At 39.6% G+C, this 14,223-nt stretch overlaps 1 protein-coding gene across 2 annotated transcripts in view; it reads right to left on the minus strand.

The window, feature by feature from the left end:
- Positions 1-3,930: 3,930 nt before the first annotated feature.
- atp6v1c1a (ATPase H+ transporting V1 subunit C1a) overlaps positions 3,931-14,223 on the minus strand; it is a 90,777-nt gene continuing 80,484 nt past the window's right edge. For both annotated transcript variants that reach the window (XM_060823249.1, XM_060823250.1), the window contains exons 12-13: positions 10,811-10,937; positions 3,931-5,456 (exon numbers count right to left, since the gene is read on the minus strand). In XM_060823249.1, coding sequence (XP_060679232.1) covers positions 5,367-5,456; positions 10,811-10,937 — 217 coding nt within the window. In that variant the 3' untranslated portion in view covers positions 3,931-5,366. The remainder of the gene's footprint in view (positions 5,457-10,810; positions 10,938-14,223) is intronic.

A 14,223-nucleotide genomic window follows, 5' to 3' on the forward strand; every position in this document is an offset into this window, starting at 1 on the left:
TGATATTTTCCAAATATATGAAAGGCAAGAGGCGAACCAGGTCACAGGGAGGGCCCATTAGCGATCGAAGGGGCAACCTCCCTCTGAAACCACAGGATATTGGAAGGGTAGTAAACAAATATTTTGCCCCGGTCTTCAGACTGATAAAGGAGAATGAAGGTACAGATTTTAGGAAAAGGGACTGACAAACTTGCACAGTTTGACACAGGAAATTGGGAGGTATTGGAGGGTCTGTGGAGCTTCCCTGGACCAGATGGATTGTAACCTAGGCTGCTGTGGGAGGCAAAGCAGGAGCTCTGACACTTTTTAAATTCCTTTCTGACCACTGGGGAAGCTCATCATTTTTCTTTTCATGAAGGCTGATAGAGATGAACCAGGAAATTGCAGACCAGTGTATCCCTCATCAGAGGTAGGGAAACTATTGGACAAAATTCTGAAGGAGTGAATGAATACCTACTTGGAAAATGCAGGGTTAATCAGGGATAGTCAGCACAGCTTTGTCAGAGCGAGGTCAAGCCATACAAATTGGTTGGAAATATTTGAAGATGTGATTGTGTGTATGAGGGAAGTTAAATTGATGTAGTTTTTATGGATTTTAGCAAAGATTTTGACAAGGTCCCACCTGGGAGATTGATCGAGAAGGTTAAAGCACATTGAATTGAGGGTAATTTGGCAAGATGGATCAGAAACTGGCTTAATCATAGGTCACAAAGAGTAGTGGTAGAAGGTTGTTTGAGTGGCTGGAGACCAGTGTCCAGTGGTGTACAAGGAATGGTACTGGGACCATTGTTGTTTGTTATATACAAAATGACAAATCTGTTAATAAATTGTAGTAGAGTGGCCAATAGGGAAAATGGTTGTAGGTTACAGGAAGATTTAGATGGGTTGGTCAGATGGGCAGACCAGTAGCAGATGATATTTTACCCTGATAAGTGCAATGATGCATTTTGGAAGAAGAAACAAGATGAGAGAGTACTTAATGAATAGAGGAACAGAGCGATCTTGGGATAATTATTCACTGATTTCCCAAAGTCAGCAGAGCACATGGATAGGATAGTTAAAGTGGCATATTTGCTTTCAGTCATGGCATTGATTATCAGGTAATGTTGGAGCTGTACAGAGCATTGGTCATGCCACAACTGAAGCACTGTATGTAGTTCTGGTCACCTCACAACAGGAAGGATATGATAGCACTAGAGAGGGTACAAAGGAGGTTCACCAGGACGTTGCCTGAGATGGAGAAACTGAGCAATAAAAGAGAGATTAGGATTGTCATCTTTACATCAGAGAAGACTGAGGGGGTACCAGGGTTAAGATCTATAAGATGAGGGGTATGGATAGGGTTGTTACAGAGCAGCTTTTCCCCCTTGGTTGAGAGGTCAATCAAGAGGTCATAGACAAATTATATAATCTCACCAATCCACACCAACACAAATCCACTTAACCTACCCTATCCCTGAAACTCTGCATTACCCATGGCTAATCCACCTAACATACACATCCCTGGATACTTATGGGCAATCTAGCCTAGTCAATCCACCTAACTTGTACAGGACAGTGGGAGGAAATCCACGCAGACATATGGAGGATGTGCAAACTCCATACAAAGGGTGGAATCTATTCTGGGTCCCTTGTGCTGTGAGGCAGCAGTGTCAACCACTGATCCACCATGCTGCCCATGGTGCTTTAAGATAATGGGGAGAAGATTCAGAGATTTGGGAAAATCAGGTAATCTGGAATGCATTACCTGAGCAACCTTACCACCTTTAAAAAAAATTTGGATGAGCACTTCAAATATCATAAATCCAAGGATATAGAACATGTGCAGGAAATTAGGATTAGTGTACCTTTAGTAGTACTTATTGTCAGTGCAGACCTAAATGGGCTGAAGGGCCTTTTCTGTGCTGTATGAATGCGTCATTTGTAACTGTAAATTACTGTGAATACCAATACTTTTTCACTGTTCTACGAAAGAGGACATTGAGAAATGCATGCATACATAGTTGTATTTGCAGGCTTACGATAGTCATATGAATCTTACTTCTGCTGAAGTTACTTTCACTTAAGTTTTTGGCAGCCATTTAAGACCATTATTTAAGCCAAGTGGAATTAAGAAACTTAGAATCACAGAACCCTACAGTGCAGAAGCAGGCCATTTGGCTCATCAAGTCCACACCAACTTTCCAAAACGCATTCCACCCAGACTCACCCCTCTACGCTATCCTTGTAACCCTACATTTCCCATGGCTAATCCACAGCATGCATATCCTTGGATACTATAGGTAATTTTCCATAGCCAATTCACCTAACCTGCACGTTTGAACAGTGGGAGGAAACCAGAGCATCCAGAAAAAATCCATACAAACGAGGGAGAATGGGCCAACAACATACTCACAGTAACCAGAGGGTGAAATTGAACTCAGGTCCCTGGCACTGTAAGATAGTAGTGCTAACCACCAAGCTACCATGCTGCCCCTAATCACTGAACCCAGAGTCAGGAATGAAATAAGGAAAGAAGCGAGAAAGTGAGACAGAGAAATGGAACAAACAGGAAAGACAAATGGAACTGCACAAATAGACAAAATAACTCTTTTCCCAAATCTCCTTTTAGAACATGAAATCCATTATTTTAAAGTCTTTGGGTCATTCTTTGTTGTTTAGCTCACAGCAATAAATTCAAACTATAATCATCAAAAACATGAGTGAGCAGTTAGAAAATTGAGAAACTGCAAGGACCTATGAATACTGCTGGTTGGTATTTTCAAAGGGACCACTGCCAATATAGGTTTTGAAAATTTAATTTTGAACTTAATGTAGAGAGCATGTGTTCCAATGTTAACAGCATATTATTATTTCCAGCCTAGGCTGTTGCAGTGTTCCAGCGAAACTCAATGCAAATTTACAGTTGAGGATCCATCAAGGATTTTAACAATTTCAGAGCATGAACAATGTCTTCCAAACCCACATCTTGTCTGTCTTGTTGGCTTTACTCTCAGCAGAGTTGACCTGTTTTCTCAAAATTTGCAAGTTAAGTGTTTTAAAACAAAATAATAACTATTTCTCCACAGACGTTGCCAGTCCCTTTCAGTTTTTGTTTTTATGTTAGATTTCCAGCATTCTGCAGTATTTTGTTTTGAGATAATTTTGGTAGACAAGCAGGAGGCTGCAAGAACACAGAAGCCAGGCAGCATCAGAAGGTGGAGAAGTCAACGTTCGGGCATAACCCTTCCTTAGGGCTAGGGGTGGGTGTAAGGGAAGCTGTGGATAAAATGGGGTGGGGAGAGGGGCAGAGTGGTGAGGTAGGGATAGGTGAATACAAATAGAGGCTTTTGAGATGTTGATTGCAAGGTAAGTATTTGCCACACCACTGGTGACTATGCTCATCTTCAACAAGTGCCATGGCAACTTTTTATATTCACCCAAGGAAGTAAACAGGGCCTCAGTTTAATATAGCATCCACATGCCACTTCTAACAATGAAGCATTCCTTCAGTGCTACACACAGTATTGCCACTGATTACCCAAGATGCTTTGAGTTAAATTGGGTCTTTAACTCAAAATGTTGAACCAAAGTTCATCCAACTGAACCAAAAATAATAGATTCATTCTGTGGATAACAATTTAATGTTAAGGAATTGCTTTAATACTCATTCTTAGATTCTAATTGTTTCGTAAAGTAGATCAAATTAATATTAGCATTTACTAAAAGGGTCACAGTATATGCTTTTTAATACAGCTTATCTGCACTACTGCAAGGATGGCAAACAGTTAAAAATAGCACTGGCAAAACAACTTACTAAGAACAAAGGAAAATAAGTATCAAAATGTCGTCACTACAGAGGGATAGCAACAGAACAAAAAACAAAGGCATATAGAGGGAATGGTAAGGAAAATGGTAAAGATCACAAGTATGTAATTCACAACAGACAAGTTAGTGAATTGGCATATTTATTTTAACATTACAGGTTAAAAATAAATCTATTCCCATCTCCCAATGTGTGAGAGAATAAGGAATAGCATATGACCCCCTTGACTCTGCTTTGCTGCTCAATGTGATCATCACTGATCCTCTCAACTCCACTTTCCAGCTTGTTCCGCATAATCCATCAATTCCTTGAAACACCAAAAATCTTTCTCAATCTTGTGAAAATAAAACAATAGAACATCCATCTTTGGGTTAAGGAATTCCAAAGATTCACAACTTTTGGAATAAAGAACTTTCTCATCTAAATGATTACTTCCATATCTCAAGACTATATCTCCAGCCAAGGAAATGATCTCTCGGATTTTTCAAACCCCTTCAAAATCTTGCATGTTTCAATTCTTCTAAATTCTGCAGTCTAAGACAAAATTACTCAGACCCTCAATATATGACAACCCTCTCATCTCAGGAACCAACCCAGTAAACCTTTGCTGAGGACTGAAACTAACTGGCCTAATCAACACAAATGAGGAATGCAGAATTCCAAATAGGTTTGGATTCACAAGAGTTGGATTCACAAGAGTTACACCAAAAATTTGATACTCAAAGACAATGCTTGTAGAAATGTCATTATGTAAGGTTATTTCCTTCACCCAAGAGGAGTTCTAATTGCTAGCAGAAACAATTTGCAAATGATAAAGTATAATATTCAAGTTCTGCTTGCACTAGAATTGTCACTTAAACCAGTGATCACAAATTATATGATATGTTAAGCTAAATAAACTTAGCTGGTATTTAAACAGAACATTCCTGTAGTATTCATTTTTGTTTAAAGGTATAAAATTACTCAACATTGAAAGAGACTTGATTCTCATGGCTTTTACATTTATTCCATATCCTTACAGCTTGCTAAATCATGAAAGTAGAGCTTTTACACATTTGGAGTCATGTTTAAAACATTAGTACTGACCCTGTACATCTCACACACTTTTTCAATAAACACGATTGGTTATGACCAGTGACTATTTAAAATTCTATGTATCAAACACAAGTAAATAGGTGAAATGATACAAACTCTTTTGCACTATTAATTTACAGTTGTAAACAAGGTCTTCAAGGAATATTGACACCAATGCAGTTTACCACACAGCACTTCACAAATGACTTTTTCTTTTGCTTTTAAATAATTCATTTGTTTCATAAATATAGATCCAGATTATTGCAGCACATAATTCAATACCTGATTGGTTAAAAAAAAGTACATCAATACATGTTTTTAAAGGAAACAGCAGCAGACAGAACACAGGACTGCACCATTTGAGGACTGAGTAAGCAAACACCAGTTAACCCAGACTTAGAGGAAATTAAGGGACAAGCAGGCATCTGTCCATTACTACTGTAACCCATACTCTACAAGCCGAGGCTTGAGAAAATTGTATTAGTATCTATTTGAACTCAAGCAGATTGCAGTCAATCTTGTAATACACATACGGATAGTATTCCTGTTGACTTAGACCTGGGATGTCCATGGCAGCCTGCAAAAGGAGTTGAACATTAATTAGCATCTGCTTTATTCTGTAAATTTTAAATTTTTAAATTTAAATGATCTGTTCAATTTCAGACAATGTCACAGGCGCCAGAATATATAAATCTTTCAATCTGCAGTTTACGTAGGATAAACATTAGACAGTCACCACATATTTTGAGTACTTTATTCAAGTTTCAATCAGCTACATGAATACTGCTCCAAAGGCAGTGTAAAATAAATACCATCTTAATCAAACAAAGTAATTCTCATGTCAATCATTGCAATCTCTACTACACAACAAATGTTCATAATTCAAACAACTTCCAGGAGGAGAGATTTTACACAAGAAATGCAAAGAAGTGTTGCACCATTGAATTGTTGCTCTGATTGTAACATATCTGTTCTTCAAGAGATGCGGAAACCATCTCTAAATATTTTTGCCCTGAAAGGTACTGGTGGGTGACTAGTATCATAGGAGAGAGTGTATAACAGGAACATGTCTGAGTTTTTGAAGGGAATTTCCAAAGAAATTTGCAAAACGTAAATCATAACTGCATTACCTTATGCTAATTTTCAAAAAGACATGTCTAAATTTGGGAGATGGGGATAGAAAGACTCTGGGGAGGTGGGTAGAAAAGAGTCTGCTAACTGTAACAGCCTGTTAATGTTTATAATATCAAGTTCAGATTATCATGGTGCAGGGCCTTTTTTGATGTAAAAAAGCTGCAAAACTATTGTGCAGTCAAATATTTTAAAACTATTGACTGGCTTGTGGGTGGCCTTGTTTCTCAGCTGTAATCATTAGCCTACATTCAGAAGATAGAATTCCTGTAGTGCAGAGGCAGGCCATTCAGCCCATCAAGTCCACATCACCCCTCCAAAGAGCATCCCACACAGACTCACCTCTGCCCCCCTATCACCATAACCCTGCATTTTCCCTGGCTAATGCACCTAACCTACACATCTTTACACTGTGGGAGAAAAGCCAAGATGATACAGGAAGAATGTCTGTGTTTAGTTTGCACAGTCACCCGCGGCTGGAATTGAACCAAGATCTCCGGCACAGTGAAGGGGCAGTGCGAACCACTGAGCCACCATGTCGCCTAGTTAGGAGAAATACAAACATGGGATTACAGAATCATCTTAAGGATCATTGTTGGGATGCCCAGGTCACACGAGCATGTTAGCATACAAACTCTTAGCTTGGCTTCATTTAGAATGTTTTGCTTTTTCATCCTCTTACACAGTGGGTAAAAAGTTCAGAAGGAGCCTCTAAATTTAACCAGTTTGAAAGGCCTTAATTATTTAAATAGGCTTAAAAACAGATTTTAATTCTCGAACAGCATGGCCTTGAGAGATATAATGTTTAAAAGTAATGAAGGCCAAGCCAATGTAGTGCTAAGGCACATTTATGTGAAGTATAGCATCAAAGAACTAGGTGAAACATCAGGAGATATTTTCTTCTCACAGTGGGTCATCAACTTAGAACATAGAACAGTACAGCACAGAACAGGTTTCAGTCCACGATGTTGTGCCAACCATTGATCCTCATGTGAGGTAAACCTAATGTATGAACTCTCAAATTTCTGTGACCATATGCATGTCCAGCAGTCACTTAAATATCCCCAATGACCTCGCTTCCACAACTACCGCTGGCAACGTATTCCATACTCTCTCAACTCTCTGCGTAAAAAACCCGCCTCTGACATCCCCTCTGTACTTTCCGCCAAACAGCTTAAAACTATGACCCCTTGTGTTAACAATTTCTGCCCTGGGAAAAAGTTTCTGGCTATCAACTCTATCTATGCCTCTCATTATCTTGTACACCTCAATTAGGTCCCCCCCTTCCTTTTTTTCAATGAAAAAAGTCCGAGCTCAATCAACCTCTCTTTGTAAGATAAGCCCTCCATTCCAGGTAAACCTCCTCTGAACCCTCTCCAAAGCATCCACATCTTTCCTATAATAGGGCAACCAGAACTGGACACAGTATTCCAAGTGAGGTCTAACCAAAGTTTTATAGAGCTACAACAAGATCTCATGGCTCTTAAACTCAATCCCCCTGTTAATGAAAGCCAAACACCATATGCTTTCTTGACAACCCTGTCCACCTGGGTGGCAACTTTAAGGGATCTATGTACCTGCACACCAAGATCCCGCTGTTCCTCCACACTACCAAGAATCCTGTCTTTAACCCTGTACTCACTTTCAAGTTCGACCTTCCAAAATGCATCACCTCACATTTATCCAGGTTGAACTCCATCTGCCACCTCTCAGCCCAGCTCTGCATCCTGTCAATGTCACACTGCAGCCTACAAGAGTCCTCTATACTGTCAACGATACCTCACCTGCAAACTTGCTAACCCATCCTTCAATCTCCTCATCCAAGTCATTAATAAAAATTACAAAGAGTAGAGGCCCAAGAATACAGTTCTGTGGAACACCACTCACCACTGACTTCCAGACAGAATACTTTCCTTCCACTACCACTCGCTGTCTTCTGTCGACCAGCCAATTCTGTATCCAGACAGCTAAGTTTCCCTGTATCCCATTCCTCCTGACCTTCTGAACAAGCCAACCATGGGGAACCTTATCAAATGCCTTACTGAAGTCCATATACACAATATCCACTGCTTAACCCTCATCAACTTGTCTAGTAACATCCTCAAAAGAACTCTAAGATTTGTGAGGCATGACCTGCTCCTCTCAAAGCTGTGCTGACTGCCTTTAATCAAGCCATGCTCTTCCAGATGGTCATAAATCCTATCCCTCAGAATCCTTTCTAACACCTTGCAGATGACAGACGTGAGACTGACTGGTCTGTAATTGCCGGGGATTTCCCTATTTCCTTTCTTGAAGAGAGGAATTACATTTGCCTCCCTCCACTCCTCCGGTACGACTCTGGTAGAGAGTGAGGATGCAAAGATCTTCGCAAGCGGCGAAGCAATCACATTTCTCGCTTCCCAAAGCAGCCGAGGACAAATCTGGTCTGGCCCTGGCAACTTGTCAATCTTAATGTTTGTCAAAATTTTCAGCACATCAGCTTCCTCAATCTCTATCCATACCAGCATGCTTACCTGCTCTTCAATGGTTTCATTCACTACAAGGTCCTTTTCTTTAGTAAAGACTGAAGCAGAAAACTCATTTAGGGCTTCCCCTACCTCCTCAGACTCTATACACAAGTTCCCTATGCTATCCCTGATCGGCCCTACTCTTTCGTTGATCATTCTCTTATTCCTCACATACGTGTAAAATGCCTTTGGATTCTCCCTAATTCTTCCCGCCAAGCCTTTTTCGTGTCCTCTCCTGGCTCTCCTCAGACCATTTTTGAGCTCCTTCCTCGCCTGCCTGTAATCCTCTAGAGCTGAGCAAGACCTTTGCTTCCTCCACCTTACATAAGCTGCCTTCTTTCTTTTGATGAGAAGCTCCTCCGCTCTCGTCATCCAAGGTTCCTTTATCTTACCCCTTCTTGCCTGTCTCAGAGGAACACATTTGTGCATCACTTGCAACAACTGTTCCTTAAACAGTCTCCACATGTCTATAGTGCCCTTTCCATGCAGCAATTGCTCCCAGTCCATGCTTCCCAACGCACATCTGATAGTATCATAGTTTCCTTTTCCCCAATTAAATATCCTCCCATTGTGTCTGCTTCTCTCCTTCTCCATAGCTATATAGAAAGTGAGGCAGTTGTGGTCACTATCCCCAAAATGCTCTCCCACAAGATCCGACACCTGCCCCGGCTCATTGCCAAGCACCAAATACAAAATGGCCTCTCCCCTCGTCGGTCTGACAACGTACTGAGTTAGGAAACCCTCCTGAACACACCTTACAAAAACAGCTCCTTCCAAACCATCGGCTCGAAGGAGGTTCCAATCAATATAAAGTCACCCATTACAACTACCCTACTACATTCACACTTTTCCAAAATCTGCCGACCTATGCTTTCTTCAATCTCCCTGCTGATAATGGGGGTCCTGTAGTAAACCCCTAATGAGGTGACTGCTCCCTTACTGTCCCTAATTTCCACCCATACTGACTCAGTAGATAGACACTCCTCGACAATGGTAACGTCTGTAGCTGTGATACCCTCTCTGATTAGCAGTGCTACACCCCCTCCTCTTTCTCCCCCCTCTCTATTCTTTTTAAATGTTCTAAACCCTGGAACATCCAGCAACCATTCTTGCCCCTGAGAAACCCATGTCTCTGTTATGGCCACAACATCATAGCACTTTTATCCCTGATCCTCCTTGCATTAAAGCAAACACACTTTAACCGATCCCTTGGTTCTCTCCCAGGAAATTTTTTCCCACTGGCTGCGCTACCTCTTGCTATTGCCTCATCTCCATCAACTCTCACCTCCGGTATATAGCTCAGGTTCCCACACCCCTGCCATACTAGTTTAAACCCTCCGGGACAACTCAAGCAAACCTTCCACCCAGAACATTGGTCCCTTTCCAGTTAAGGTGGAACCCATCCTTCATGTACAGGTCCCACCTTCCCCAGAAGGCATCTCAATTATCTACGTATCTGAAGCCCTCCCTCCTACACCAGCTGCGCAGCCACGTGTTAAACTGCGCCAGCTCCCTGTTCCTCATCTCGCTATCTCGTGGCACCGGTAGTAAACCTGAGAACAGTACTCTGTTCACCCTGCTCTGCAGCTTCCACCCTAACTCCCTGAAATCACTTTTTTATATCCGCGATCCTTTTCCTGGCTATATCATTGGTGCCAATATGTAATACCCTCCCCTTTCAGAATCTTACACACCCGATCGGAGGCGTCCCGGACCCTGGTACCAGGGAGGCAACAATCCTTCCGGGAATCCCGATCCTGACCACAAAATCTCCTGTCAATTTTCCTAACAATCGAGTCTCCTACCACTAGCGCTTCTTTGTTCTGTCCCCTTCCCTTCTGGGCCAGTGTCAGGCTCAGTGCCAGAGAACTGACCACTATGGCTTTCCTCTGGTAGGTCATTCCCCCCATCAGCAGTAACAAAAATGATATACTTATTGCTGAGGGGAATGTCCACAGGGACCCCTGCACTGTTGGTCTGTCCCCTTTCCTCCCCCTGACTGTAAGCCATCTATCCTTATCCTGAGCCTCAGGAGTGACCAACTGCTGGTAACTCCTCTCAATTACCCCCTCAGCCTCCTGAATGATCCGCTTGAAGGATAAGTTTCTAGCAATAATGAAGTATCAATGAAATCAGCACAGCTCATGGATCAAACTACAGACATTCCCAGTCTATATACTCATTATGCATCTGGTTGAAGATGTGTAGTTAGAAAATCTAAGTTTGCTGCTTCATTGGTAGCACCAACTAATACATCAACCACAAATAATACAAATGTCATGCGTATACTTACATCAATGATGGCAGCTGCACTGCTGTCCAAGTGTTTGTATAGATCATTGAGAATCTCTCGAAGCTTCTTCATCATCTTTTTGTTGGGTTGTAAAAGCATTGCTTGAAAATTCACCGGCAAACCATATCTGGATACAAGAGACAAGACAAAAAAAAAGTTACAAAAATATTTGCAATATTTCTTCGACATTAAGGGAAAAATGTTGTGCGATGCACATGCAGATGTGTTACTTGTACAATCAACCCTTTATATGAAGTTTCAAATTGTTCACAATATTTTAAAAATTGCAAAACTGAAGCAAACCTAAAAAGGTGTACATTGAGCAGAGCTCAATTTCTCCCAAAGAATTACTAAGTTTCCTTTGTGAACAGTCATGCATTCTCCATTGGAAAATGCCTATGCAATAAGATTCCTATGTAAAGTGCATATACTTGAAATATTTTTACAACTGCATATACATTATCATATTGTTAACTTCCCATGTCCTAATTTTGTCAGTACTTGTAAAAGACTTAACTACACACTTTCTTTTTGACTTGAGTATGATGGAGCTCATCTCTGTGCATTGCCCCAAGTCTGAGTTGCTTGCTGTTCTGTAATTAAATTAACTATTCACAGGTTGTTACTGTAAATGTTTATAGTATTAAGTTCAGATACTTGGTGTTTCAAAATCAAGATTTCCGTAACATTGTTTAAGTATATTAATAAATAAATGATTGGCTATGAATTGGTAAGGAAGTACACTTGGGAATCAGACCAGACCATAAAAGGTATTTCACCCTGTTTGCAATGCTGACATTTCCCTAAATTTTTCATCTTACCAATAAACTGTCAGCTGTCACTGGACCTGCCACCTGTCTGTCATATATATCAAATTATACCACACATGAAAATTTTGCTTTCAGTATAGGACTCAATTTTGTTTTGAAATAGTGAAACAAAGTAGTTTATTGTATAGGTCTTTTCACATTACGTGAAACTCCAAAGATCGACATTTTTCCTCATCCTCAGAATAGCATTTACATTCCACAAATAGTTTCTCACTGTTCAATGATACACGTGGCTTCCACAGCCAAAAGGTGTGTATTCCTACTCTTTTCCAAAATTTGAAAACTTCAGATCACTTTTCAGATCAGTCTACATCAGAGTTGATAAAGAGACTGAGGGGTGCAGATAGCTGATCCGAGACAGAAAGCCAACACTGAATCATAGAATTGTCTCCTCCCCTGCTGCATCCATTCAGTCCACTGAGTCAATGCAAGCTTTCTGCAAAAGAAAATTCCTTTCCCCATATATACTGCAAAGTCTCTCTTCAGGTGCTTTCGAAAACATGAGTGAATTAGTTTCTAACACATCTCAAGCAGTGCATTCCACTTCTTTATAAGACCACTAAGTTAACTGACATTTAACTGTGGTCAGACTTTAAAAATATATATATATGTATTAATTTAAAAGGTAGTGACTTGAAATACTTATTTTTTAAAAATTCTCAGGACTTAAGACCATGCTTTTGCGGAGGTCTGATGGCTTTTCTCTCCTCTCTTCTGCACTCTTAACATTGTTTTCATGACAATGTGCTCAAGCAAAGTCAATTATGAATGAGTATTTGGAAGGTGTTTGAGCAGTCTAAGATTCTTCAGACCTAGTTTTTGTGGTAACCACTTTTCACAATCAGAAACTAGATAAGAATATATTTAGTTTAGTAAAATCAGTCACGTTAAAAACTATCCTTTTATGAGAATAGTCTTGTACATGTGTCTCTTCATGGGTTGAAATATTATAATTGGACCTTGATAACCCTCAAACTCTAAGCTGTTACACTTTTTTTTGTATATAAGTTACACGCGCTCATTCAAAATGGAGGCCACTGTTAAGGTAAACGCGAAGCTTCGTTTCTGTTTGCAAATAAATGTTTGGAGTATACTGTAGCTAGAATACTTCAGCCCTAAAATAACAACTTCATACTTACTGAGGCTTTACATTAAATCAATATTGCTTTCCCATACAGATATTTTCATCCTCAATCTAAACAAATATAATATCCCAGGAGTTCCTTAGCAATCATGAATCACACTGAAACACGTTTTGACTGATTGAAAATGATGGGTTTCTATCTTAGAATTGAACCCGAAAGGCTTTATTCCATTAAAAGTACACTGTGAATCAATTACTTATCATGGATTACAAAACAAAGACACTTGTCTTTTTGTCCATATGCAAATCTAAGTGCCCTTTTATGAGCATAAATGAATGCTCATCTACAATTCATTGTGACCATTATAGCCAAGAACAGATTTCAGTAAGTAGCTTGATGAAATCATAACAACTTAGGAGGGAACTTACACTGAGATAAAGATAAAACTGCGGACTATCTAACGAACTAACCCAAAAAAGATCAAAAGTCAACCCGAATCAAAGTTGAAGAGATAGACTTTTGCTATGTAATTTTCTTGTAATAGCTTAAAGTTTTAAAAGCATTTACCCAGAAAATTATTTCTTTGCTAAAGTTATCATGATTTTTCAACCCAAATAATGCAGATTTCTGTCAACTTGTAATTACACGCCTGCCTCAAGTCCAAGTCTCTGAAACTTTTCCAGATCACTCAAGGCCAACTCCCTTCATACTAACATCCTGCTGTGACATGGTCGACTTTAAGGAGATCTGCAAAATTTGGACAGATCTGAATTCCACAGAGAAGGAACCCTTCATTGGAACTTGATTCACGTGACTTCAGTTCTTCACCATTAATTTTTAATTTATTCCTAGTCATAAAATTCTTTGGTTTTCTAGTTTCTCTCTAGAGTTTGCGTGTGAAATTGTACAGACCACCCATGACTTGTACATGAATAAAAAATATTTTGGGTTTCGATTAAAGAGTTTGTTGCAATTTATTTTCAAATAGGCTTCACAAATTGGATTCAGAAACACTACACCTGTTCAAAATTAAACTAATCTGATAACAAAAAAGACAGGGTAGAGAATAAGGAGGACTTCAGTCTGCTTCTCTCCCATGTCTCCAATATTATAAAGAAATGCCAATGTTTGGATATGGAGACCAAAATCTATACATATTTATCCATCTGTTTTTCCCATTCAATGCAAGATTTGAATACCATTATAGACAATTGTAAACTTCAAAAATTCTGAAAAAAAGTAGGAAAGACTGAGTAAATTAGATCATTGTTCAGTAATACCTAATTCATGTTCATATTCCTTTTGTTCTTTAAAATCATACTTTGAGTTATTGAAGAATTTTACACTTGACATTTTAAACATGGCTTATACTCCATGATTTTTTAGATCCTCACAAGATGAGATGCGGGTAGAATTACATAATGAAATGTGAATTAATGCTGGAGACATTTAACAACTCTGGCAATATCAGTTAGAAAACATGAGTCTATTTGATGCT

Source organism: Hemiscyllium ocellatum, chromosome 4 (genome assembly GCF_020745735.1).
Source record: "Hemiscyllium ocellatum isolate sHemOce1 chromosome 4, sHemOce1.pat.X.cur, whole genome shotgun sequence".
In the NCBI taxonomy this organism is placed as follows: domain Eukaryota; kingdom Metazoa; phylum Chordata; class Chondrichthyes; order Orectolobiformes; family Hemiscylliidae; genus Hemiscyllium; species Hemiscyllium ocellatum.